Source organism: Rattus rattus, chromosome 16, assembly GCF_011064425.1.
Source record: "Rattus rattus isolate New Zealand chromosome 16, Rrattus_CSIRO_v1, whole genome shotgun sequence".
Classification (NCBI taxonomy): Eukaryota; Metazoa; Chordata; class Mammalia; order Rodentia; family Muridae; genus Rattus; species Rattus rattus.
Window position 1 is genome coordinate 1,500,966 of NC_046169.1, and position 27,176 is coordinate 1,528,141.

Here is a 27,176-nt window from a genome sequence, read left to right on the forward strand (position 1 = left end):
ACCGGCCACAGCAGCTGCCACAGTGAACACCGACCACATCAGACAATCAAGGCACCTCTCACCAGCTTGGTCCCAAAAGTACTGGGGACCAGCAAGATGGCACAGCAGTCAAAGGTGCTTGCCACCAAGTCTAACAGTCTGAGTTTGACCCCCAGGACCCAGGATGTTCTCTACCTCCACACAGGTGCCCCCATACACCCACAAGTAAATAAAAATAACTTTAAACAAGTCCTGGGCTTGATAACCCACTGCATGGCACCACACGCACGCAACTTCTATGTGTTTTCAGGCACAAATGCTTAACTGGACAAACACCTTTTCCTCTCTCTCTCCCTCCCTCTCTCGCTCTCCCTCTCTCTTTTCTTAAATAGAAAAAGACACAGAAGTTCAGAGAATCTGAATTATTTTCCACACTGTAGGAGGGCTGGGCCTCAAACTCAACTGTGATTTAACAGAGTTGGGCTCTTGGGCTGGCGAGATTGCCCAGTGGGTAGAGGTGCCTACTTCAGAAGACCGGATGAAGTAAGTGTTCTGGACTCACAGAAAGGTGACAAGGACAGAGAGCTGAGGTTTTCCTGGTTGTTCTCTGACCTCCATCCACATGCTATGGTGCATGTACACACCCACACACACACTCACACTCACACACACACTCACACACACATACACACCCCACACACACACACTGGCTGACCTGTTTTCTCTTCTCTCTGTCTGTCTGTCCATCTGTCTGTCTCTTCTGTCTCTGTCTGTCTCTGTCCTCTGCTCCCAGAAACGCCTAGATCTTAATTAACCCCCTCTGCTTCTCCTCCTCCTCCTTTTCCCCTAAGCCAGACCAGGTCTCCCAGCTCTGGCTATGCCCAAAGCCAGGACTTGGAGAGCCTTCCCAGGTCTGATAATCCACTTTCCCCATTTGCCCAGTAGGGATAGCCTTAGTCCCTCAGGCCTGTGGCCATGCGGAAGGGAGGAGAAAAGGGTTGGCTTCAATAAGAGAAGGCCTGCCCGCCTGAGCTGCCACCCAGGACAGCTGGTGAATGGGCCATTTAAGCCCACCTGAATTCTCAGGAAAATGTGGCAATAAGTCAGAGCTACCAGACTTTCACAGGGTCCATCTAGTCACAAGAGGGGAGTTCCAGAGCTTTCCCCTCACCTCACTATGGCCACCTGCCACACAGACCCCTATAACAGTGAGCGTTCTAGCCCGCTGCTGTAGGTATGTCGGTTTGTAAATGGTTGAGCCCAGAATACTGAACCTGAAAAAAAAAGGGCTTACTGTTTATACAAAAAACGTATACACCTAGAGAACATTAGTCACATACAGAAAGTTCATGCATAAACCACACCCGCATATCACATACAAATCCCCTCGGACCCAGTAGGTCCTTCCCTACCTCCAGTCAGGGCCCTTTTTCAACTACAGCTATCTAAAGTACACATCAGGTTGTTTGCAAACCACCTATTAAATCTACAGAGCCAACCTGACATACCTAGCCTTTCTCCTGCTTAAATACACCCACTCAGTGTCTCTGCCATCTTCTGCCCTGACAGAATCAACAGCTCCCTCATATGATAGATGTGTTTAGACTCACATAGCCCCCCCCCATTTTCAACCGTAGAACACAGAAGGTTGTATGACAACAATTCTTTGATTTTACTTATTTACTGAGTCTCTCGTAGCCCAGGATAACCTTGAACTCACAGAGATTCTCTTCTTTCCACTCCTGAGCTCGGACCCAGGTGGCCGTAGCCCCGGCGTCGCCATGTGACATGACTACAGCCATGTGCCACCATACCTAGTTTATTCGTTGCTTGGGATGGAACCCAGGGCTTTGTACATACCAGACAAGCACTCTTCCAAGCACGGCACAGCCTTAGCGGGTTAATACAAATCATTGTACTACAACATGTATGAAACAGACACTTTACAAATAGATGACCTCACAAATCTAGACACCTACGGACAGAGGTGGTCACACGAATCCATCCATTCACACGTGCTCTCTAGCAAGTGGATACAAACACATTCGTTTTCTTTTTAAACTAGGACAGGGTCTTGCTGTGTAGCCCTGGCTGGCCTAAAGCTCACTGTATAAACCAGGGTAGCTAGCCACAAACTCCATATGCATGCGGAGTTTGAGAGCTCCATTTGCATATGTGTGGATCAAAAGCCTGTGTGGACATCCACGACAGTGGGTCCCTAAGCCTCTCCAGGGTCCAGGAGTGAGCAAGAACACACACACACACACACACACACACACACACACACACACACACACACACACACACAAAAACACACACAAACGAGGGAACGCAAACAGGCACATGCGTTCCTCTGCAGCCCTTCCCTCATCCGCCATCACCGCCGCCCTTTGCCGCAGGAGGACCCGTGGAATCGTTAATGTCAGTGCGGACCCGTGTGGACTCAGGAGCCAGAGAGAACTGAGTCCAATCTGGGGGCGGGGCGCACCTGGGATCCGCCCCGGGGCGGGGTCGACGCCGCGTCGCCAGCGCGCTCGGCCGCACCTGGTTCAGCGGCGCCTCAGCAGCTTTATTAGTAACAGCAGCAGCGGCGGCCGCGGCGGCAACCCGGATCGTGGTGGCGGAGGCTCTGCAGCCGCGCAGCGCAGCCCAGCCCATCGGAGCGCGCGGACCCAGGCGGCCGTAGCCCCGGCGTCGCCATGGTGGAAGCGGCGCCCGCGGGGTCCGGGCCACTGCGGAGGACTTTCTTGGTCCCCGAGATCAAGTCATTGGACCAGTACGATTTCTCTAGAGCCAAGGCGGCGGCGAGTCTGGCGTGGGTGCTGCGGGCCGCATTCGGGGGAGCAGGTAACCCGAGGGCCTTTGGGGAGGGGACCCTGGGAGCCAGGCTGGGGCGCGGCAGGTGCGGGGGGCGGGGCGCTAAGCCGGGGCCGTGGGAACAATAGCGTCGGGGCTGCCTAGGGTCCCCGAGCTTTCGGTCTTTGCTAAGCTGGGCCTCTAAGCTTCCTGCTCGGCCCGGGCCCTTGGACTTTGCCCGCCCGGGTCGCCGGAACGCAGTCGGGGGTGGGGCCGGCCAAGAGGCTGTGCGCCTTGGGACCCCGGGATCCGAGCCCCCAGGTGAGCGGGGTGGGGTTTGCAGAGCAATTTGGTATGTGGTGGGGGAAGGGTCTCCTGGTACAGTCCTCTGCTTCCCGCCTCCCACCCCGATTCCTCAGACCCCAAGGCCTAACTGCATGGCCAACTCCCCTTTTACACACAGCAGAAGCCTGTGATGATTCCCCGCTACCCCCACCTTCTCTGTCTTACCCCCAACGTATACACCGTGGCTTGGACTCCCCAAGGAGCGTTTTTTTAAGAGCTCAGATCTACAGCTCTGTGCCTGGGTCACAAACCCTGCCTTGCCGCTGGCCTGTGTGTGTGTGTGTGTGTGTGTGTGTGTGTGTGTGTGTGGTGTCTAGGACCCTCTCTTGCGTCTTGATGGCCCTGGTGAAGGCTGGTAGTTGTCACTTACTGCCACATTTTCCTGAGGATTCAGGTGGGCATAAATGGCCCATTCACCAGCTGTCCTGGGTGGCAGCTCAGGCGGGCAGGCCTTCTCTTATTGAAGCCAACCCTTTTCTCCTCCCTTCCGCATGGCCACAGGCCTGAGGGACTAGGGCCATCCCTACTGGGCAAATGGGGAAGGTGGATTATCAGACCTGAGAAGACTGGGAGGCCAGGCCTAGCCTTGGGAACAACAAGGGTTAATTAAGGTCTAGGCCTTACTGGGAGTAGGAGAAAGAGACATGCACAGAGACAGAAAAAGACAGAGACAGTTGGCAGAGAGAGAGGAGAGAAGACAGGACAGCCTGTGTGTGTGTGTGTGTGTGTGTGTGTGTGTGTGTGTGTGTGAGAGAGAGAGAGAGAGAGGGAGAGAGAGAGAGAGAGAGAGAGAGAGAGAGAGAAGCCCTGCCTTCCTACTGATCTTGGCACTAACTGGGTGCAGCCCCTCCCCCACCCCACTGCCTTCCCAGACCAACCTGTTCTGGGTGTGGGTCTCCTGTGACAGCTGTCCATCAGTTGCTTCTACCCAGTCTTGACTTTTCCACTTTCTATTAGTCTCTCACACTTGCACTCTTCCCTGTGTGGCCTCTGACACCTGCACACCCCCAGGGATTTGCAAGAGAAAGAAAAGACTTGGGAGTTGGAACCTATGTCCCAGCCCCTCACGTGCTGCAATAATTGGGTTAGAGAGACTGGCTTTGTGAGCTTTTTAATTTTGATTTTTCATCATTACGAGTGTGTGTGGGTGTGTACATGCACCACAGCATGTGGATGGAGGTCAGAGAACAACCAGGAAAACCTCAGCTCTCTGTCCTTGTCACCTTTCTGTGAGTCCAGAACACTTACTTCATCCGGTCTTCTGAAGTAGGCACCTCTACCCACTGGGCAATCTCGCCAGCCCAAGAGCCCAACTCTGTTAAATCACAGTTGAGTTTGAGGCCCAGCCCTCCTACAGTGTGGAAAATAATTCAGATTCTCTGAACTTCTGTGTCTTTTTCTATTTAAGAAAAGAGAGAGGGAGAGCGAGAGAGGGAGGGAGAGAGAGAGGAAAAGGTGTTTGTCCAGTTAAGCATTTGTGCCTGAAAACACATAGAAGTTGCATGCGTGTGGTGCCATGCAGTGGGTTATCAAGCCCAGGACTTGTTTAAAGTTATTTTTATTTACTTGTGGGTGTATGGGGGCACCTGTGTGGAGGTAGAGAACATCCTGGGTCCTGGGGGTCAAACTCAGACTGTTAGACTTGGTGGCAAGCACCTTTGACTGCTGTGCCATCTTGCTGGTCCCCAGTACTTTTGGGACCAAGCTGGTGAGAGGTGCCTTGATTGTCTGATGTGGTCGGTGTTCACTGTGGCAGCTGCTGTGGCCGGTGAGAATATTCTATCACGGTCTCTCAGGCGAGCAGAAGGCACTATAGAGTGTGCAGAGGGGAAGGAAAGCCCCGTGCGGGGGACCTTCATGCTCAGAGTCACCCATTTCCCTTCCTGTTGGTCCAGCCCCTTCCACCATGTAACACTGCTGAGTGGCTGCAGCTGGCTCAGGATCAAACCCAGCTACCACCTACCTGTCTGTCCCAGAGAAGGGCTGGGGGCTGGAGGAAACGGGGAGGAACGGATCTAGGCTAGGTCAACTCTGAAATATATGTCTTTATTGTGTGTGTGCTCCGGGTGTCACAGGGTTTGTGTGGCTGTCAGAAGGGAGGTTAGGGGCGTTTGTTCTCCTTGCACCATGTAGGTATCAGGGATAGAATTCTGGTGGTCAGGCTTGGTGGCAAGTGCCTTTTCCAGTCAAAAGTTCTCTCTCCTCCTGGTGCAGTGTTGTTGTTGTTGCTTATTTGTTTTGTGGGAGGTTTTTTGTTTTATTTTGTAATTGCCAGCACTTGGTTTGGAGCCTAGGGCCCTATGCTAGGGAGTGTCCACCAGTTGAGCTATGACCCCAGCCCCTCACTGGGGGATCCTAGGGAGACACTGGACCACAGAGCCACATCTCCAGCCCCCTCTGATCTGTTGGGTTAGTAGGTTTATCCCACCAGGCCCTGCAACTCAGGCTTCTTTACAGACACCTTTCAAGAGGCAGCCAATGCTCGGTGTTCAAGATGTGGAGGAGATGCTGGGAGAGACCCAGGAGAATGGGGATGGGCACCAAGTTAGATCCTGGGTAGCTACTGTGGTAAGACCTGGTGTGGTCCCAGCAGCTGGGCCTGCAGGAGAAAATTTCCAAGATCTTCCAGAGAGGTTGGAGGCACAAACAGGGGTTCCCCTGAGAAGCAGTCCTGAAGGCCACCAAGGGGGGAGGCTGTGGATGCAGAGCTTCTTGAGGAGAGCTCCCATGGTGCCTGGAGGTCAGCGCGAGGGTGCAGAGTAGGCTGCAGAAGGAGGACCTCTCAGACGAATATCTGGGGCACCCGGGAGCCAGAGAAGCTGTCTGAGCACCAACAAGGTCAGACAGGCTTCGGAAGGGGTAGTCCTGGTGTCCCCCAGGCAAGGTGTGAGGAGTGCCGGCCGGTGGGCTCAGGAGAGACAAACTTGGAGCTAAGGAAGCTTCTGTGTCAGTCTGGGAAATACCAAATGCCATTCCTTAGGCCTTGCAACTAGGAGAGAGGTATGTGAGGGAAACTGGTCTCATTTGTGTGGCACCATTTTCCTGGCTGTGTGATTTTGGGTAAGTTACCTTAGCCCTCTGAGCTGTGGTTTTCTTATCTGTACGGTGGTGTTGGAACCAATGTCTTGGGGGTTAGAGATGTAGGTCAGTCATACAGGAGCCAAGAAAGACCTTATTTGCCAGCACAACAACCAAAATGTGTTGTAGGAGTAAACCCGCAGAAGGTCAGGGAATGAACAGATGTTAACCGTGGTATAGAAATGTGCTGTCTAGTAGGGTTGGGATTAGTCCCTGTGTGGTTGTTGACCACTTGAAATGTAGCCGGTATAATCCAGATGTGCAGGTAATGTGAACACTGCAGCAGAGTGTGGTGGCCCACAGCAATCATCCCAATGCAGGGGAGGCAGAGGCAGAAGGGTCATGGGTTCAAAGCCACCCTAGGCTCTTTATAGAAGCCTCCATCCAAAGAAGATAAAGTAAAAGCAACCTAGTTCAGGCCGGGCATGTGGCTCCGCTGAAAGAGTTGTTTCCTTCTCTGTTCAAAGCACTGAGTTTCAGATCTAGGACCAGAGAACCTGGGCAGGGGAGACCACACCTGTCACCTTGGTATTTGGGTTGTGGAGGCACAAAGATCAAAAGTTCATCTCATCTTTAGCTAAAATGAGCATTTGAGGCCAACCTAGGCTTCAAAAAGCTTTATCTCAAAAACAAAAACAGGGGTTGGGGATTTAGCTCAGTGGTAGAGCGCTTGCCTAGCAAGCGCAAGGCCCTGGGTTCGGTCCCCAGCTCCGAAAAAAAAAACAAACAAACAAACAAAAAAAACAAAAACAAAAACCACAAATCAAATATTCTGTGAATGATTCGCCATTATATACTGCAGTGGTTTTAGAATGGAATTGGACTGAGAAAACTGTCACCAAATTATAGTCCTTCTTTCTGCTCTTAAGTTTTTACTATCATTATATTTTGTCCTTTTATTTATTTGGTTTTGTTTTTAAGATTTATTTATTTATTATATATGAGTACCCCATTGCTGTCTTCAGGCACACCAGAAGAGGGCATCAGACCCCATTACAGATGGTTGTGAGCCACCATGTGGTTCTGGGATTTGAACTCAGGACCTCTGGAAGAGCAGTCAGTGCCCTTAACCACTGAGCCATCTCTTATTTTGAGTTTTGAGATAGGGTTTCTACATAACCTTGGCTGTCCTGAGGCCAGCCCTGTAGACCATGCTGGTTTGAACTCACAGAGACCCCCCTGCCTCCTCCTCTTGAGTGCTGGGATTAAGTGCGCTTTCCATCGTTGCTCAGCTCAGTGTTTTAAATCCTTTTTTTTTCCGAATTTATTTCATGTGTATGTGCACATGCATGCATGCCATGTGTGTACCATGTGCTGTGTTGCAGCAGGGTCAGAAGCCAATTACTTTCAGGGTCTAGTTCTCTCTTTCCACCATGTGGGTTTGGGAGATTAAACTCAAGGTTGGTTAGGTTTAATGTCAGATGCCTTCGCTTACTGAGCCATCTCCCTGGTCCTTTTCATTTTGTTTTGTTTAGATAGCCTGGACTATTGTAGAGTATAATACCATCTCAGAACACACTACATAGACCAAGCTGACACTGAACCTGCCTTCTTGCTTCAGCCTTCCAAATACTGGGGTTGCTGCTGTTACCTCGCCTGGCAGTTTTGTCTTTTTGAAATGATCTCACTATATAGTCTGGGTGGCCTTGAACTTGTGACCCTCTTGCCTCTGATCCCTGAGTGTGGCACCATGCCCTGCTGAGTATCTCTACGTTGAAGGAAAATGATACTGACAGTCATGTATAGTGGCTAGTGCTTATGCTCAACCTCACACAGTACTACCCTTCATCTCTCATCCCGAGCGTCAGTCAAGTGGAAGGACACTGGTGTAGAACAAGTGCTTAATGTCCGTCTGAGACAAGGCTGTAGATGTTCCTCAGTTGATAGGGTGCCTGCCTGGCGTGCTCAAGGCTCTGGATTTAGTCTCCAGCATGGCATAAGCTAGATGTGGGGACACTTAGATGGCTGTAATCCTGACATTGGTGAGGTGGAGGCCGGATTGGGTGTTGGTGTTTGTCCTTGGCTGTGTAGCAAAGCCTGAGGCTGGCCTGAGCTGCATGAGACCTTGCCTCAAAACAAAATGAGGCACAAGTCGGTGAGAAGCGGTTCTGGGTCATTTTTCTTCCTCAGAGAAAGTCCTTACATTTTGCTCTAGGGAACAGGAAGTGGTCATGGCTGAGCCTGAGAGGACACTGAGTATATGAGAAAGGTCAGGGTGATATCGGGAGGTTGACTGCAGCATGGGGGCAGGTAAAGTCAGGAAAGACGGTGACTTATCACTAGGATGTAGACTGGGGGACGGTAGTGGGAGGTGCCGGGGTAGCGGAGCAGTAGGACGCATCCTGGTGTGCAGCTGTGGCAATCAGATGGTCACACAAGCCTCCACAAGGTGGGGTGGGGCTTGTCCCTTTGGAATAAGATAGCAGGAGGAAGGCTTCTGGGAGGAGGTACTGGGCACAGAGCCCAGGTGCATTGTGGGCCCGTGGGTGTGTGTTTGGCGGCTGCTGTTGGCCTTGGGGAGGCTAGGAACAGGAGAACAGGAGCTGGGTCTAGGATGGAAGCCAGGGCCCCACGAGGTTGAGGCAGGGGGAAGAGATAAGGCCATGGAGGCAGAGGGCAGGAGGAGGTGAGTGAAAGGGAAGTCAGGACCCCAAGACCACGTTCTCAGCACCAAAGATATTTGTTTGTCCCAGAGGGACAGAGTGCAGGAATAAAGGACAAAGAGGAGGTAAAGAGGGAGAAGGGGAAGGGGACAAGGGAAACAAAGAGAAGACAGGCGTGGCCCACAGACAAATGGTTTATAAAGGTAAAGGGGGAACCCTGTGTTAAGACGAGGCTTAATTTTAATTAGACAGGTTAATTAGGGCAGCCACAAGGGGGCTTTTGATTGTTGTACTTCGATACTTCGATTGCTGGACCTTGGTAGTCAGCCTCAGGAAGAGGAATTGGCCAAATAAGGGCACAGGCCTTGGGGGCCAGCTTCCGGAATGTGATCCAGGGGTTTTTAGCAAGGCAGAGAGAATGGGGGAGAAGGGCAAGGTTTGCTATGCTCAGCCAAGATCGAGCTGGCCAAAGTCCCTTCAGTGAGTCTTCAAATTCTTCTTCATCTTTCTTTAAAAATTTTAAAGTTTCATTAAAAACGTGTGTGTGTGTGTGTGTGTGTGTGTGTGTGTGTGTGTGTGTGTGTGTGTGTGACAATGCTGCACCTCTTGTGGCACACAAGGTCAGAGGGCAACTTTTGGAAGTTGGTTCTCCCCTCCCTCCATCATGGGTGGCCTGGACATCAAACTGAGGTTGGGGTAGATGACAAGTGCCTTTACTTGCCCAGCCATCTAGCCGACTTGAAACCCCTCATCTTTCGAAGAGCAAAGCTAAGAGCAGGTAGTCGCACCCAGCTCTCCATAGGAGTGCAGTCCTTAGTGGGAAGGTCAAGTGCAGCTTTTGGGTGCGTGGAAGGAGATGTGGCAAGAAGGGGTTTCTGTTAATGAAGCCAGATCCTTATGTCAAGTGTTCTCTTAGGAGCCTGACTGTGAAGAACTGTAGGGGGTTGGTCGGGTGCTGCTTGTATTCAGATGCTAAATTCTGTACCCCAAGAGCTGGTTGCTCCAAGAAGACCGGATCCTCACATATACCCATTTTGTTGTGTGAACCTTGTCCCCCTCCCCCCACGTTATCCCTGATTGGTTAATAAAGATGCCTACATCCTGGGCTGGGCAGAAGAGAGATGGTGGGAAGGTTTCAGGGCTTGGGTTCTGAGGCAGAGACCAGGTTGGAGAGGGAGGAGGAAGAAGGAAAAGTTGCCATGGGGTAGGCGGATCGTGACCTCACGGCCATGAAGGCCGGCTGTTGGAAAGTTATATGGCAAGATATAACATGGCAAGTTATATCTTGGGGTTATTGACAGAGATATAGTGAAAAATAGCTTTGAGGGTTGATAATCTGCCCACCGCTAATGCTTTAAGACTTATTATAAATATGGAAGCTTTTATGTCCTTTATTTGGGAACTATACGGCCTAAGTGGGGTAAAAACCCCCAAATAGTATTTACCACAACAAAGTCCGAATGGTCTGTTTACTTATTTATTGTATGTGAGTACACTGTCACTTCAGACACCAGAAGAGAGCATTGGACCCCATTACAGATGGTTGGGAGCCACCACGTGGTTGCTGGGAATTGAACTCAGGACCTCTGGAAGAGCAGTCAGTGCTCTTAACCGCTGAGCCATCTCTCTAGCCTGGTCGGATGTGCCATGTTCTACCCTGAAGCCCTTGCTTCAGCATTTCTCTCACCTACGTTTTTACACATGCATAGCAGCTGGGCTGATGGAAACAGGGCTTAAGGCAGTCCCTGATCAAGTGATCTTACCCTAACTTCAGGAGTTCTTCCTGTTTTTTTCCTTTTTTTAGAAAGATACTTTGTTCTTTGACAATTTGATACACATATCTATACAATGTTTTTTTGTGCCAGCCACCATCAACTTTCCTCCAGTGTTTTTTTTTTTTTTTTTTTTTTTTTTTTTTTTTTATCCAGGAAGTTTTGAGATAGGGCCTCAGTCTGGAAGGATTTGTAGTCCAGGTTGGCCAGGAAGTTAATGTACCCCAGATTGACCCCTGAGCTTTCAGCATTTTTCCTGCTTCAGCCTCCTCAGTGCTAAAATTACAGGTGTTACCTGTCACACCCAGCTGGTCTCCCCCGCCCCCAGTAACTTTACTATAGTGTGTGTGAGGAGGGTTGCTCGCTGTGGTGCCTGTGTGGAGGTCTACAGTGTGTGTGAGGAGGGTTGCTCGCTGTGGTGCCTGTGTGGAGGTACAGTGTGTGTGAGGAGGGGTGCTTATGTGGTGCCTGTGTAGAGCTCTACAGTGTGTGTGAGGAGGGTTGCTCGCTGTGGTGCCTGTGTGGAGGTCTACAGTGTGTGTGAGGAGGGTTGCTCGCTGTGGTGCCTGTGTGGAGGTCTACAGTGTGTGAGGAGGGTTGCTCGCTGTGGTGCCTGTGTGGAGGTCTATAGTGTGTGTGAGGAGGGTTGCTCGCTGTGGTGCCTGTGTGGAGGTCTACAGTGTGTGTGAGGAGGGTTGCTCGCTGTGGTGCCTGTGTGGAGGTCTACAGTGTGTGTGGAGGTCTACAGTGTGTGAGGAGGGTTGCTTGCTGTGGTGCCTGTGTGGAGGTCTACAGTGTGTGTGAGGAGGGTTGCTTGCTGTGGTGCCTGTGTGGAGGTCTACAGTGTGTGAGGAGGGTTGCTCGCTGTGGTGCCTGTGTGGAGGTCTACAGTGTGTGTGAGGAGGGTTGCTCGCTGTGGTGCCTGTGTGGAGGTCTACAGTGTGTGTGAGGAGGGTTGCTTGCTGTGGTGTCTGTGTGGAGGTGTACAGTGTGTGAGGGGGGTGGCGCGCTGTGGTGTGTGTGAGGAGGGTTGCTTGCTGTGGTGCCTGTGTGGAGGTCTACAGTGTGTGTGAGGAGGGTTGCTCGCTGTGGTGCCTGTGTGGAGGTCTACAGTGTGTGTGAGGAGGGTTGCTCGCTGTGGTGCCTGTGTGGAGGTCTACAGTGTGTGAGGAGGGTTGCTCGCTGTGGTGCCTGTGTGGAGGTCTACAGGTGTGTGTGAGGAGGGTTGCTTGCTGTGGTGCCTGTGTGGAGGTCTACAGTGTGTGTGAGGAGGGTTGCGCGCTGTGGTGCCTGTGTGGGGGTCTACAGTGTGTGAGGAGGGTTGCTTGCTGTGGTGCCTGTGTGGAGGTCTACAGTGTGTGTGAGGAGGGTTGCTCGCTGTGGTGCCTGTGTGGAGGTCTACAGTGTGTGTGAGGAGGGTTGCTCGCTGTGGTGCCTGTGTGGAGGTCTACATTGTGTGTGAGGAGGGTTGCTCGCTGTGGTGCCTGTGTGGAGGTCTATAGTGTGTGTGAGGAGGGTTGCTCGCTGTGGTGCCTGTGTGAGGTCTATAGTGTGTTGGGAGGAGGGTTGGTCTGGACTGTGGAGGTGTGTGTGAGGAGGGGTTGCTGCTGTGGTGCCTGTGTGGAGTTTACAGTGTGTGAGGAGGGTGCTGTGTGGGGAGGAGTGTGTGAGGAGGTTGCTTGAGGGCCTGTGTGGAGGTCTTGTGTGTGAGGAGGGTTGCTTGCTGTGGTGCCTGTGTGGAGGTCTATAGTGTGTGTGAGGAGGGGTTGCTTGCTGTGGTGCCTGTGTGGAGGTCTATAGTGTGTGTGAGGAGGGTTGCTCGCTGTGGTGCCTGTGTGGAGGTCTATAGTGTGTGTGAGGAGGGTTGCTTGCTGTGGTGCCTGTGTGGAGGTCTATAGTGTGTGTGAGGAGGGTTGCTCGCTGTGGTGCCTGTGTGGACTGTGGTGCCTGTGTGGAGGTCTACAGTGTGTGTGCGCGGAGCTTTTCTCGCTGTGGTGCCTTTGTAGGGGGGTATAGTGTGTGTGGGGGGGTTGTGCTGTGGTGTTGTTTCTCTCTGTGTGTGGCTGTGTGGAGGTCTACAGTGTGTGAGGAGGGTTGCTCGCTGTGGTGCCTGTTTGGAGGTCTACAGTGTGTGAGGAGGGTTGCTCGCTGTGGTGCCTGTGTGGAGGTCAGAGGCTAACAGTGCAGTCGTTAGTTTCTTCTTCCCACGTGGGTCTGGAGAGTGACCTTAGGGTCGTCAAGCAGCAAGTACCTTTTCCCACTTGGTCATCCCGTCTGATCTTTTATTTTTGCGAGTATGTGTTGGGGTAATCCGGGCTATGGCGCATAGATGAAGGTCAGAGGGTAACCTGTGGGAGTTGGTTCTTCCTGCTACCGTGTGTGTCTTGGAAGTGAAACCCGGTCAAGTTGTCTGGCTTTATGGCAATGTTGAGCTATTTTGTTGACCTTTTTTTTTTTTTTTTAAAGACTGGGGGTGGGGTGGGGCTCACTGTAGTCCTGGCTGGCCTCGCTTTCACCTCTTACGTGCTGCTATTACAATCAGGAACACGGGCCACCATACTCAGATCTGGGTGGGCTTTTTTGAATCAGGGTGTCCTAGCACAAACTGGCTTGTGACAGCTTCTGGCCTGGGCTGCTGTGAAGTTCATCCTTTCTCAGTTTCCCAAGGCTAGGATTACAACTGAGCGTGCCGGGCCTGGATCTCTTGTATCCTTCAAGTATGGTTTTCCTGGCTCAACTCCGTATTCTCCTAAGCCCCTACTCCTTATGTCCTCTGCTTTGAAAGTACCCCCAAGGTGGCACGCACCAAACTGAGCTCCCTCAATTTCCTCAAAGTACCTGCTCTCTGCCTGACTTTGGCGTGTATATCCTGTAGGTGGCCTCATGCCCATACCAGCCACTAAGCTGCCAGGAGGTATAGCGTTTGCTTAAGACCTGAGTTTGACCCTCATTCCTGGCATTGGAGACCCACGTAGCCTTAGGCTGTTCAGTTTCCTTCCCTGTACATTTTCTATAAAGCTAGTTTCCAGAGATAAGGACAGGGCTTGATGGTGCTTGAGAAGCACGTGGGAATCCCTGCGTTCTGTCACTATAATCTTAGGACTCCGGAGGTTAGAGTGGGAGGACCAGAAATTCAAGGTCATTCTTAGTGTGAGCATTCTTAGCAGTTCTGAGGCTAGCTTGGGATACATGCACCTCAACCCCCAAAAGCTAGACAAATAGGGGCAGGGGACATGAGATAGCTCATGGCAGAGGGACTTGCTGAGAAAGCATGAGGACTGGCGTTCGGAACCCCAGGATCCAGAGAAAAGGACTGGACAGACTATAACCTAAACTCTGGACACATAGAGCTGCGTGGATCCCAGAGGGTTCACGGGTCAGCTAGTTCAGCCGGAATGGCTAGGCCAAGGTTTAGTGAGAGATTCTGTCTCAAAACCCCAGTGGATGTGCTCAGCTGTCAAGAGCTCTTGCTACTCTCCTAGAGAACACTAGTCATTTCCCAGCTCCCTTGTCTGGTGGCTCACAACTAACTGTAACTCTAGCTTCGAGGGGGTGGAGGGGGGGTGGTCTGACTGATAACTACCCTCTTCCGGCCTCTGAGGGCATTTGTATGGTGCACACGCACACGTACACTCGCACACATCCCTGGCTTGTACCTGTGTGCCTGGCTCTGTAGTCCCCTTCTAGTCCACACCTTTGCTTCCTTGGGATCGTGTCTTTGTAGAAGGGTGAGCAGATGGGTTATGTGTTGATCCGACCTGCTGTGCCCCTCCTCAATGCAGAGCATGTGCCCCCGGAGCTGTGGGAACCCTTCTACACCGACCAGTACGCACAGGAGCATGTGAAGCCCCCAGTGACGCGGCTGCTGCTCTCTGCAGAACTCTACTGCCGGGCCTGGCGTCAGGCACTGCCACAGCTCGAGCCATCCCCCAGCCCCTCTGCACTGCTGGCCTTGCTGGCGAGGAGGGGCACGGTGCCCTCGCTACCTGAGCACCCAGTGCGTGAGGCTGACCTGAAACACCAGCCAATCCTCATGGTATGCTCTACTCCTGGTTAGCACACCTTCCTGCAATGTTTCTAGTACCTTGCCTCTACCTCCCTTCAGGCTCCACCCACTAATCCTGGTTACGCCCACCAAGTGGTTCCTCTAACCGTGCCCTCAAGCTCACCGCATTAGGTGTTGTTCTTCCAACCAGTTTTAGCTCCTCCCACAATGCTTAGCTCCCCTTATCAAGCCTACCACCATTTTCCAAGCCTAGCTTTTCGGTGGAGCTAAGGGCATCACACTCAGTTCTGCAGATCATTCCTGGCTCCTTCAAGTTGCTATACCCTTCTACTCCTCAAGCTCCTCTACTTCTGCCATTGGTTTCTCTAAATGGGCTGCTCTATTGTAAATCCTGGTGCCTTAGCTTCAAAACCTAGCCCATGTGTGGCCTCTTTCATAACTCTAGTTCTCAGGGTCCCACCCAGCCATCCCTGGCCTCATCGCCATTCCCTGGCCCCACTCCTCCCACTTCTAGGTTTTTCCTCTTCTCTGGGACTGGAGGCGGAAGTGTAGCTCCCTGCCTGGCCTTCTGGTCTCATCTTCCAGCATTTGCCCCAACAGGGAGCCCACCTAGCTGTCATCGATGCTCTCATGGTTGCCTTCTCATTTGAGTGGACAAAGACCCTGCCTGGTCCCTTGGCTCTGAGCAGTTTGGAGCACAAACTCCTTTTCTGGGTAGACACAGTAAGTAGGGTGGGGCCACGCCATGATGAGTGGAGACAGTGGCGTTAGCCAAGTGACCAGGCACTGACTTCTCTCTGACCCCTAGACTGTTCGGCGGCTGCAGGAGAAGACAGAACAAGAAGCAACCCAGCGTGCATCTCCTGCAGCTCCTCTGGATGGGGCTTCTCCAGCCCAGCCCTCGGTGAGGCTAGGGCAAGGGATGGATGGAAGGAAGGAGAGATGGATGGATGGATGGATGGATGGATGGATGGATAGCTGGATGGGTGGATGGGTGGGTAGGTGGATGGATGATGGATGGATGGATGGGTGGATGGATGGATTGAGGATGGATGGGTGGGTGGATGGATGGGTGGATGGGTGGATAGATGAATGGATGGATGGATGGTTGGGTGGATGGGTAGATGGATGGATGGATGGATGGATGGATGGACTGGTAGGTAGATGGGTGGGTGAATGGATGAATAGATGGATGGATGGGTAGGTGGGTGGATGAGTAGGTAAGTGGGTAGATAAATAGATAGATGGAATGGATAGGTGAATGGATGGGTAGATGGATGGATGGATGGATGGGTGGGTGCATGGATGGATGGGTGGGTGGATGGATGGATGGATGGATGGTGGATGGATGGATGGGTGGGTGGATGGATGGATGGGTGGATGGGTAGGTGGATGAGTGGATGGGTGGATGGATGGATGGGTGGGTGGATGGATGGATGGGTGGATGGATGGATGGATGGATGGATGGATGGATGGATGGATGGGGGTGGATGGATGGATGGGTGGATGGATGGGTGGATGAATGAATGATGGATGGATGGGTGGATGGATGGATGATTGATAGATGGATGGATGGGTGGATGGATGGATGGATAGGTAGGTGGATGGATGATTATGAGGCTGCTGAGAAGGGATGGGCTGCACTTCCTGGCCATTGCTGAGATTGAGGGTGGGCCTGGAGGTGACTCTCTTTTCCTCTTTTTCTCTGCACTTCTTATTGCACCGGCCCCTGCTGTCCCCTTCTCTGTCCCTCTGGCAATAGTGCCCCACACGCTGGTACTGGAAGCTGGTTCCTGTAAGTGAGGCTGTCTGTTTTGTCTCGTCTGCCTGTCCTGCTTGTTTCTGTCTTGTCTGTGTCGTTTCTGCTTGATAGCCTGCATCCTCCCCCACCCCCAGCTGTGAGCAATGGAGGTAGCACTCCAGCCCTGGGGACTGAGAGAACTCTTTGGAGCCTGAGATGGGGGGAATTGTTGTCATTAGCAAAGGAGGAGTTAGGCATGTCTGTAATCCCAACCCTTGGGAAGCTGAGGCAGGAGGATTGCAGATTTCAGGCCAGCCCAGGGTATGTCTGGAGACCCTATCTTAAATGAACCACAGGCAGACTGACAGAGAGGGGTGTAGCTGAAGAGACGCCTGTAATTCCAGCTCCAGGAGAGCAGCACCCTTTTCTGGCCTCCATGGGCACCATATGCACATGCATAGACCCTGTATACAGACACGTACATACACACATACAATAAAAACAAGTCTTAAACAAAAAAGCCCAAACCAGAAAGTAGATGAGCTTTTTTTTTTTTTTTTTTTTTTGGTTCTTTTTTTTTCGGAGCTGGGGACCGAAACCAGGGCCTTGTGCTTCCTAGGCAAGCGCTCTACCACTGAGCTAAATCCCCAACCCCGTAGATGAGCTTTTCATTAACTAAAAAGGCAGGGCCCCTGAGCCTGTTGTTAGGGTGAGAAGAGGGAGCCCCCTTGCCTACCAGGTACACAGGCAGTGACCTCAAATCGCAGATACATGGAAGAAGTCTTCTGGCCAAGGGAAAGATCCTCAGCTTCCCTAATTGGGTAGAATTTTGAGGTTTAGAAGATTTTCAATTCTCTCTCACTTCCCCTAACTAGCTGTGTGATCTTAGACCATGGTCTCAACCTCTCCTTGCTTCATATAACTTATCCCTGCAGCGTATAAATAAAGGGACAGTGTGGACTGGATAGGGGTCCCCACCTTTGCTCACTGCTTCTCCCTACCTGGGGTCTGGGTCGGGGGTGGATTATTCTGCCTACCTGCTTCTTTTGCATCCTCTCCCTAAGCCAGGGCCTGGGCTTGTCATGGGAGGCTGCTTTTGTGGGGTTCCTCAGGGCTGGGAGGAGCTAGATGGCCAAGGCTCAGGAACAGGGGTCAGTACTCTTCCTTTCCCCAGAGGGGGCTTTGGGGGCCCAGCAAGCCTTGCTGACGGCCGCTCCTTCCCCCCCCAGCACGCAATTGCCTTCTGTTTGAAGGAGTCGGGGAACAAACCCCCTATGGTAATGTATCCCCCTTCCCCAGGGTCTCAGGAGGCCCTGTCCCCAGCCCCCGCTGCTGGCCTGGCTGCTCGCAGACAAGTCTCTTGCTTCTGTCCCTCCCTTGCTCCAGGCTGGCCCTCCCTTCCCTCCTATTCTGGCTCTGGGGATCCTGAGCTTCCCACCCCTTCATGGCAGAAATCCCACGTTTCCCTATTCCATCCTGCATGCCTGCCAACCCGGACATGGCTGGCCTAACTACTAACCTCACTCCATTCCTGCCCACAGATTCGATACCGCAAGGACCGTGCCATTGCCCGGAGGGCCCCCTGCTTTCCAAATGTGACTACCCTTCAGGACCTGGCCAGTGGAGCAGCACTGGCTGCCACCATCCACTGCTATTGTCCCCAGCTATTACGACTTGAGGGTGAGTAGTGGGTAAGCCAGACCTGATCCTGGGAAGGCATCTCCAGTCAGCAGGACCAGTATGATTCAGTATCGAGCTAAGGTCTTACCTAGCCTAGGTCAGCCTTGACCTCGCTTTGAACCTCTCTGAGTGCTGGGATGACAGGTGTGTACCACCATGACTGGTTTATGTGGAGTGGGGAATGGAACCCAGTGCTCATGCATGCTAGGCAAGCACTCTACCCACTCAGCCACATCCCTGGTCCCTGAGTTCTGCTTCTAGAATCAGATCGTGCAGGTTTGGGTCTCTCTCCTCTCTGAGTTAGCTCAGTGACCATACACAAGTGTCTAAACCTCTCAGTGCGAGGTAGACTTCATGCTCACTGAAGGTGGTGGTCCACTTTAGGTGGAAACAGAGGCAGACTCTTGACTTCCTAAGACAGTGTAACATTTTCATTGAAGAAAAGAAATAAGTTCATCTAGAAGTATCTTTTGGGTCAAATGCAGTGCCTAAGGGCAATGATTGCCTAAGAAAAGAAACTTGTTACTGTTTTGAGACAGAGTTGCTCTGTAACCCAGACTGGCCTCAAATTCCTTCTCTTCCTGCCTGGAGATTACAGGTATGTGTTACTATATATCTGCCTAGGAAAAAAAAAGGTTTTTGTATTTCTGTTGTTGTTGTTGTTTGTTTGTTTGTTTAATTGAGACAGAATCTCATGTAGCCCAAGCTGGCCTCAAATTCACTATATAGCAAAGAATATCCCTGAACTTCTTATACTCTTGCCTCTACCTTCTAAGTATTAAGATTACAGTCATGTTTATGGGGTATTGGGGATGGAACCCAGGCTTTGTATGTTATATTGCAGGCAGGCACCCTTCTAACTGACCTGTATTCCCAGTCCTTTGGAGGATGTTTTTATTTGGTTTTTGTTTTTAAGATTTATTTTAGTTTTAAAAATATGTATATACATGTGTGGGTCTGTTTATGTCTGAGTACAGGTGAGTCTCAAAGAAGGTGCTGGATCCCCGGTAGCTAGTCTCATCTGATGTGGGATTGGGAACTAAACTCACATCATCTGCAAGAGCAGTATCTGCTCTTAACTGCCACGCTGTCTCTGCAGAACAAAGGATTCCCAGGAAGCTGGGAGATGGCTCAGTTGATAAGCTGCAAAACCATGAGGACCAGAGTTTGTTCTTAGCATCCATGTAAAAATCTCTGTCCAGCAGCGAGTGTCTATAATCCCAATTGCAGGAAGGTGGAGACAGGAGAATTCTGGGGACTTGCTGGCCAACTAGTAGAATCAGCAAGCACCAGTTTCCGTGTAAGATCCTACTTTGGAATCTAAGGTAGAGAGTGCATTGAGAAGGAAGACACCCACTGTTGACCTTGGTCTGCAGACATGTACACATATGTGCAGACATATACAGAGGACAAGAGAAAAAACAAAACTCTCGTGTTAAGTCTTAGAGGGTCAACGCATTGTAGTATGCATCTTACAAAAGGTACAAGACTTGGCTCAAAGGAGGGCTTCCCTGGAGCACCTGTCTTCTTTTTCATTGAGTTGGACACCCATATATCCTGTCCCCACAGAGGTGTGCCTCAAGGACCCCATGTCTGTGGCAGACAGTCTCTACAACCTCCAGCTGGTACAAGACTTCTGTGCCTCCCATCTTCCTCGGGGCTGCCCCCTATCCCTTGAAGACTTACTCTATGTCCCACCGCCCCTCAAGGTAAAGCCATTTTGGTGGTGTGGGGATGAGACTCGGGGCCTGAGGTCCTTATCCAGGGCTGCTCCACTAGTCAGCTGGTTTCCCTCGGGTTTGCAGGTCAATCTGGTGGTGCTGTTGGCTGAAATGTATATGTGCTTTGAGGTTCTGAAGCCTGATTTTGTTCAGGCCAAAGACTTGCCTGACGGACATGGTGAGCTCTGAGGACCTGGGCTTGCCCTGGGGTCAGAGGAGGGTAAAGGAACCCTGCTTTGCTTGACCTCTTTCTTTGCGCCCCTAGCAGCTGTCTCCCCCCGGAATACCGAGACTGTACCGTCTCAGAACAACAGCGGCAGCAGGTATGGGTCCCTGTTGGAGTGGATGCAGGGGCAGGGCTGGGGCTACCTGTGAGAGGGGACTGAAGGCTGATGTGTATCTGTTTGGCAGTTCTCCTGTCTTCAACTTCCGTCACCCGCTACTGTCACCTGGTGGTCCCCAGTCCCCACTCCGAGGATCCACAGGTGAAGAGAAAATATGGCTTCTATTACAGGAAACTTCAACCACAAGAATCCCCCAGCTGGGGGTTGGGGATTTAGCTCAGTGGTAGAGCGCTTGCCTAGGAAGCGCAAGGCCCTGGGTTCGGTCCCCAGCTCCGAAAAAAAGAACCAAAAAAAAAAAAGACTCCCCCAGCTGACTTCATGTTGAGTCCTCCAGTGGCCCTCACTGGGTCTTTCTGACTTCCTTTATGGCTAACTTCAAGACCCCTTGCATCAGTCAGGGGTGGGGTGGATACCTTTAATCCTAGCACTAAGGAGGTGGAGATTGGCAGTTCTCTGTGAGTTGGAGGTCAACCTGGGCCACATAGAGAGTTCCAGTCCAGCCAGGATTACACAGTGAGACCCAGTCTCAACAAAACAAAACAAAAGAGAAGACTCTTTGCATGATACCAAATAGCACCAACTGCTAATTGTTGTCATTTCATTTTAATTTTTAAATTCTATTATTGTTCTTATATGTGTGGGGGCGTATTTGCCTTAGTGCATGTGTAGAGGTCCAGAGAGGACACCTTGCAGGAATTAGTTCTCTCTGGTCACTGTATAGGTCCCCAGTACTGAACTCAGTTCATCAGGCTTGGAGGCAAGTGTCCTTAACCTGCCGAGCCATCTCATTGGTCCAGAAGAGACTACTAACTGTACTGCACAACACTGGGAGTTGGACCCAAGGCCCCACATATGCTAGGTCAGTGGTGCATCACTGAGCCATCCCGGACGTTCCAGCTGGCCATTCCTGCAAACCTAGCACAACCAAACACATAATGACCCATCAGTGACTCACCTGATGGCACTGCAGAGGCTGTCCCAGACACCAGCCAACCCCCAGATCAGTGGCCTCCCCCTGCACAGTGACCATTTACTGTCCCTCCCCAGGCTCCCTGAAGTCATCTCCATCCATGTCTCACATGGAGGCTCTTGGCAAAGCCTGGAACCGTCAGCTTAGGTGAGTATATCATATGGGAGGGACCCTGTGGCCTTGTACCAGGGATTGAGCTGATCAGGGCATGGCAGAGACCTGTCCCAGGGGCTGACCCTTCCCTCTGGCCGCCCAGCCGTCCCCTCTCCCAGGCTGTGTCGTTCAGCACTCCCTTTGGCCTGGACAGCGATGTGGATGTCGTCATGGGAGATCCTGTCCTGCTCCGCTCCGTCAGTTCAGACAGTCTGGGTCCCCCACGTCCTGCGTTGACATCATCGCGGAATTCTGCCCAGCCACCCCCAGAATCTGGAGACCTACCCACAATTGAGGAGGCCCTGCAGATCATTCACAGCGCCGAGCCCCGCCTGCTCCCTGACGGGGCTGCTGATGGCAGTTTCTACCTCCATTCTCCTGAGGGTCTCTCCAAACCACCACTGGCCTCCCCCTATCCTCCCGAAGGAGCCTCAAAGCCACTGTCTGATGGGCTCAACAAAGCACCCATCTATATATCCCACCCTGAGAACCCTTCAAAACCATCTCCCTGCTCAGCAGGAGAGACACTGAAACCACTGCCCCCGTCTGAGGGGTCCCCGAAAGCTGTGGCTTCATCCCCAGCAGCCAACAACTCGGAAGTGAAGATGACCAGTTTTGCTGAGCGTAAGAAGCAGCTGGTGAAGGCTGAGGCTGAATCGGGAACGGGGTCTCCAACATCCACTCCCGTAGCGCCTGAGGCCTTGAGCTCGGAGATGAGCGAGCTGGGTGCCCGGCTGGAGGAGAAGCGCAGAGCCATCGAGGCTCAGAAGCGACGCATTGAGGCCATCTTTGCCAAGCACAGGCAGAGACTGGGCAAGAGCGCTTTCCTGCAGGTGCAGCCTCGGGAGGCTGCAGGGGAGGCTGAGGAGGAAGCTGAGCTGGGCTCAGTTCCTGGTGGGGAACGGCCAGCAGGTGAGGGCCAGGGTGAGCCATCCTCACGGCCTAAGTCAGTTACCTTCTCTCCAGATCTGGGCCCGATTCCCCCAGAGGGCCTGGGGGATTACAACCGAGCAGTCAGTAAGCTGAGTGCTGCTTTGAGTTCTCTGCAGCGGGACATGCAGAGGCTCACAGACCAGCAACAGCGGCTTCTAGCCCCTCCAGAGGCTCCTGGACCTGCCCCACCACCTGCAGCCTGGGTCATTCCTGGACCTGCCACTGGGCCTAAAGCAGCATCCCCCAGCCCTGCCCGTCGCGCCCCAGCTGCCCGACGTAGCCCAGGGCCAGGCCCCAGCCCAACTCCCCGTAGTCCAAAACATGCAAGGCCGGCAGAGCTGAAGCTTGCACCTTTGACAAGGGTACTCACACCACCCCATGATGTAGACAGCCTCCCCCACCTACGCAAGTTTTCACCCAGCCAGGTGCCTGTACAGACTCGCTCCTCTATCCTCCTATCGGAGGGGACACCTCCCGAGGAGCCCACCACCAAGCCTGCCCTCATCGAGATCCCTCTAGCCAGCCTGGGGGAGCCTGCTGCTGAGGAGGAAGGAGATGGGAGCCCCCCTGGGGCTGAGGATTCCTTAGAGGAAGAGGCATCTTCTGAGGGAGAGCCCCGATCGGGGCTTGGATTCTTTTATAAGGTGAGTCACCTTGGCAGGTCGGAGGGAAAGGGTGAGCCAAGAGGTGGATGTCAGAATGGATCAGATGTCCGAATGGGGATGTCCTAGGGGTTGATAAGGGAGGTGGTAGGTGGTGGGTAGACATTTGGGGATGGAGCTTTACCAGTGAGTAGGTAAAATGACGCGTATCGGCTGATAGCTGACTAGGCAGTGGCTGGCTTGCCGGTTTCGTGGATGGATGAGTAAATGGGTGGGCAGGTGGTTTGGGAGGTGGTTAGATGGGTAAGTTAAATGGGTGAGAGGTAGGTATGTGACTAGTTTGGCTAGGTGGATGGAAAGGTAGGTGGATAGGCTGGATGAGGGATGGGTGGAAAGGTAGGTGGATAGGCTGGATGAGGGATGGGTGGATAGGTGGATAGGTCGGTGGATAGGTGGACAGGTCGGTGGATAGGTGAATAGGCTGGATGAGGGATGGGTGGGTAGATAGGTAGATAGGCTGGATGAGGGATGGGTGGATAGGCTAGATGAGGGATGGGTGGATGGATAGGTGGATAGGTCGATGGATAGGTGGTTGTTTAGATGGGTGGAAGACGGATTGATGTGGGTGGGTGGGTGAAGGATAGAGGGAAGGTTAATTTGTAGACAAGTATGAGCATATGGATGGATGAGTGGGTGATAGACAGGATGGACAGGTGTGGGTGGTCGGATAAACACCTGGTTGGCTAGGGTGATCCCCTTTCCTGACCTATCCTGTTTGGTCATCCTCCGTCTTCATGCCACTTGTGGCTTGGGCCACTGTATGGTGGTGTAAGTGAATAGTGCATGCTCTGTTCCTGCTGGTCTTCACTGTTCCACACCCAGTGTTTTGTTTGCTTTTCCTGTGCAGTGGGGGTTTTGACAGCTCTCTTGCCCTGAGGCCAGAAAGCCTGTCCACCGCTCTAGGCTCTGCTCCCTCATGACCTTACCTTAAATCATTTCCCTGGCTCAGTGTCCCAGCCTATTGGTTGGTTCTGGCCTCAAGGCCTTTGAACTTTCTAACCCATCTATCTAGAAAGTTCTCCTCACTTCTCTCTGAATGAGTAAGTCCCTCTCGTCCCTCGGCTGGGGTACTTCTAAGGAGACCCCAGAGTAGGATAGACTGCAGTACAGCGTGGCACTTCAAGCACATTTATAGCATTAAAGATCTGCTTCACTTGCTAGTCTTCCTCCTTTGGGTCGAGTGTGTTGTGTAGACAGCTCCCAGGGCTGTGCATAAAGTAGCCACCAGGTAAGTACTCTGAGGATTTTAGAAAGGTCAGGTGAGCCACAGGCTGGGTCGGTGCTAAAAGTCAGACTCCAGCTGTAGCAGAGAGTGGTCAGCTAAACTCCATGTCATCCTCCAGGACGAAGACAAGCCTGAGGATGAGATGGCTCAAAAGCGGGCTAGCCTGCTTGAGCGTCAGCAGAGGCGGGCAGAGGAGGCCCGGCGGCGGAAACAGTGGCAGGAGGCAGAGAAGGAGCAGAAACGGGAGGAGGCCGCGAGGTGAGGCTAGAGCTGGAATGAGGGGACCCCGGGCTTTTTTTTTTTTTTTTTTTTTTTTTTTTTTTTTTTTTTGAGCTGGGGACCGAACCCAGGGCCTTGTGGTTGCTAGGCAAGCGCTCTACCACTGAGCCAAATCCCCAACCCCGGGACCCCGGGCTTTGATATCGCCGTCCCAGTGCCCCTGTGTCTATTCGATTGCTCCCTTCTGTCTAATCTGCAGGCTGGCTCAGGAGGAGGCTCCGGGCTTGGCCCTTTCAGCTCCCGTAGCTCCTGCTGCTCCGGTGGCCACCTTGGCTCCTGCTACCCGAGCCATGGCCCCAGCTGAGGAGGAGGTGGGCCCCCGACGTGGGGACTTCACAAGACTTGAGTATGAGCGTCGGGCACAACTGAAGCTGATGGATGACCTTGATAAGGTGCTACGGCCCCGGGCCTCAGGGACCGGGGGACCAGGGCGGGGCGGGCGCAGGGCCACCCGGCCACGCTCTGGTTGCTGTGATGACTCGGCCTTGGCACGAAGCCCAGCCCGCGGCCTGCTGGGTGAGGACCCTGAGAGGAGGGGCCCTATGGTTGTGGAGAAAAGGGAGCGGCTGCTGGGATGCAGTGATGGGGCAGGGATTTGGAGTGGGCAGGATTTGCAGGGTGGTGAGGGTACCTTCCGCCCTTGGCTGGATAGTGAGGAACCCCCTTGGATGTGTGAAGATGCTACTACACAATGCTCCCTTCCCTGTAGGTATGTGGATAGGACTATGACGCTCAGGGCTAGGTTTGTGTGGAGTGGATGAGGCCCTGAGTTAAATCCCCAGCACTGTAGAATCACCATATTAAAGCAGACATCTGCCTGTCATCGCCATACTCAGGAATCTGAAGCAGGAGGATTTTGAGTTTGGTCCTACTGTAGCTATAGAGCATTCTGGGCCCATTTAGTCTACACACTGAGATCCTGCATCAACACTGAAACCAAGGGACACAGGCGTGCGTGCGCACACACACAAATATATGAAAAGGTTCAGAGGGTGGTGGCAGCTCAGTTGGCAGAGTGCTTGCCTAGCGTACACGAAACTTCAGGTTCCAGCCCCAGTATTAACCAGGTATGGTGTTATGGGCCTATAATCCTAGCACTCAGAGAGTAGAGACTGGAGATTTGGGAAATCAAGGTCATCCTCAGCAGATAGAAAGTTTGAGGTCACCTGGGCTGAAGATCTTTAAAAAGTAAAAGCTGGGCTGGAGAGATGGCTCAGTGGTTAAGAGCACTGACTGCTCTTCCAGAGGACCTGCGTTCAATTCCCAGCAACCACATGGTGGCTCACAACCCTCTATAATGGGATCCAATGCCCTCTTCTGGTGTGTCTGAAGACAGCCACAGTGTACTCATATAAATAAAAGAATTAAATGTTAGCAAGCCAACACAAAAAACCGAAAGGGTCTCAGGAGTGCCCATGGGCATTAGTGGAGGCCAGGGGCCTCAGGGATAACTGACTGGTACTGTCTCTTTCTAGGCTCCCGGCTCAGCAAGGTCTATTCCCAGTCCACGCTGTCTCTGTCTACTGTGGCCAATGAGGCTCCCAATAACCTTGGTGTGAAGAGGTCCACGTCTCGGTAAGCCTGGGCAAGGGGTCTCTCGGAGCCTCTTACCATACATAGCTACCTGGGGTCTAGAGTAGGATATGGCTGGACTGCTGGATGGAAGAGAGCACAGGTACACAGATGGTATTTGGGGAAACTGACTCAAGTCTGGAGAACATGCCCATGTGCAATATATGTGTATCGGAGGGTGAGCATATGGGACAGCATTGTATAGGCTTGTAGGAAGTGTGCAGTATATGTGGACCTCTCCTCTGCAGCCTCTGTCCTGGGAGGTGTCACACACCCGACCCCACCTTCATCCCTCTCCTCCTCTGCAGGGCCCCTTCTCCATCAGGCCTCATGTCGCCCAGCCGCCTGCCTGGCAGTCGAGAGCGTGACTGGGAGAATGGGAGCAATGCTTCCTCCCCAGCATCAGTGCCTGAGTACACAGGTAAGTGGGGCCGAGTACTGTGAGAAGTTAATGGTCTCCCTGCCTTTCCTCAACCCGTGCTCCCCCCACTGACTGACTGACTGCCCTCCAGGTCCCCGACTCTACAAAGAACCCAGCGCCAAGTCCAACAAGTTCATCATCCACAATGCCCTGTCACACTGCTGCCTGGCAGGCAAGGTGAATGAGCCGCAGAAGAACAGAATTCTAGAGGTGAGCCCACCACTGTCTGTGTGGTACTGGCGGGCGGGGCAGCAGGGCAGCGGTCCAGCCTGACCTGCTTCTTGCCACCGTCCCTCAGGAAATCGAGAAGAGCAAGGCCAACCACTTCCTGATTCTCTTCCGGGACTCAAGCTGCCAGTTTCGCGCCCTCTACACTCTGTCTGGGGAGACGGAGGAGCTGTCCAGGCTGGCAGGCTATGGGCCTCGCACGGTCACCCCTGCCATGGTCGAAGGCATCTACAAGTACAACTCGGACCGCAAACGGTTCACCCAGATCCCCGCCAAGACCATGTCTATGAGTGTAGATGCCTTCACTATCCAGGGACACCTTTGGCAAAGCAAGAAGCCCACCACACCCAAGAAGGGCAGTGGCACCCCCAAATAGCGCGCGCTTGGGCAGTGCACTCTGCGCTCTTGGAGGACAATGCATTGGTTACTCCTGGGTCCTGTCTGGTCATGCTGTGGGGGCTGAGCTGGGAGCTTCAGTGACTCAGGGCTCAGTTCAGTCCCCTTGTCTGTCCTCCACTTTCTTGAATAAAATAATTGAAAAGAGAAGCTGAGACATGGTCCTTCCTTCCTAAGCTCAAGTTTCTGTCTCATGCTTGCATAGCTCCACCTTGTCTTCTCTGCCCTTTTGCTGGCCCTGTGGTGGCTTCTGCCAAGGTCCATGGTGACCT

General features: G+C 52.7%; 1 protein-coding gene across 8 annotated transcripts; it reads left to right on the forward strand.

Moving 5' to 3' along the window:
• Positions 1-2,531: 2,531 nt before the first annotated feature.
• Positions 2,532-27,059, forward strand: Camsap3 (calmodulin regulated spectrin associated protein family member 3). 8 transcript variants are annotated; one of them, XM_032886597.1, is made up of 19 exons: positions 2,532-2,826; positions 14,356-14,609; positions 15,180-15,302; positions 15,388-15,483; positions 16,342-16,374; positions 17,550-17,597; positions 17,862-18,000; positions 19,570-19,709; positions 19,806-19,899; positions 19,987-20,044; positions 20,133-20,206; positions 21,113-21,182; positions 21,292-22,765; positions 24,127-24,266; positions 24,487-24,803; positions 25,763-25,862; positions 26,168-26,280; positions 26,372-26,490; positions 26,579-27,059. In XM_032886597.1, exons 1-19 carry the CDS (start codon positions 2,679-2,681, stop codon positions 26,882-26,884), a joined length of 3,846 nt encoding a protein of 1,281 aa, XP_032742488.1. In that variant the 5' UTR covers positions 2,532-2,678; the 3' UTR covers positions 26,885-27,059. The 8 variants fall into 8 exon arrangements, with proteins under 8 accessions (XP_032742488.1, XP_032742490.1, XP_032742489.1 ...); XM_032886598.1 differs by having other exon boundaries at positions 2,533-2,826; positions 19,990-20,044; XM_032886599.1 differs by lacking the exon at positions 16,342-16,374.
• Positions 27,060-27,176: the final 117 nt, after the last annotated feature.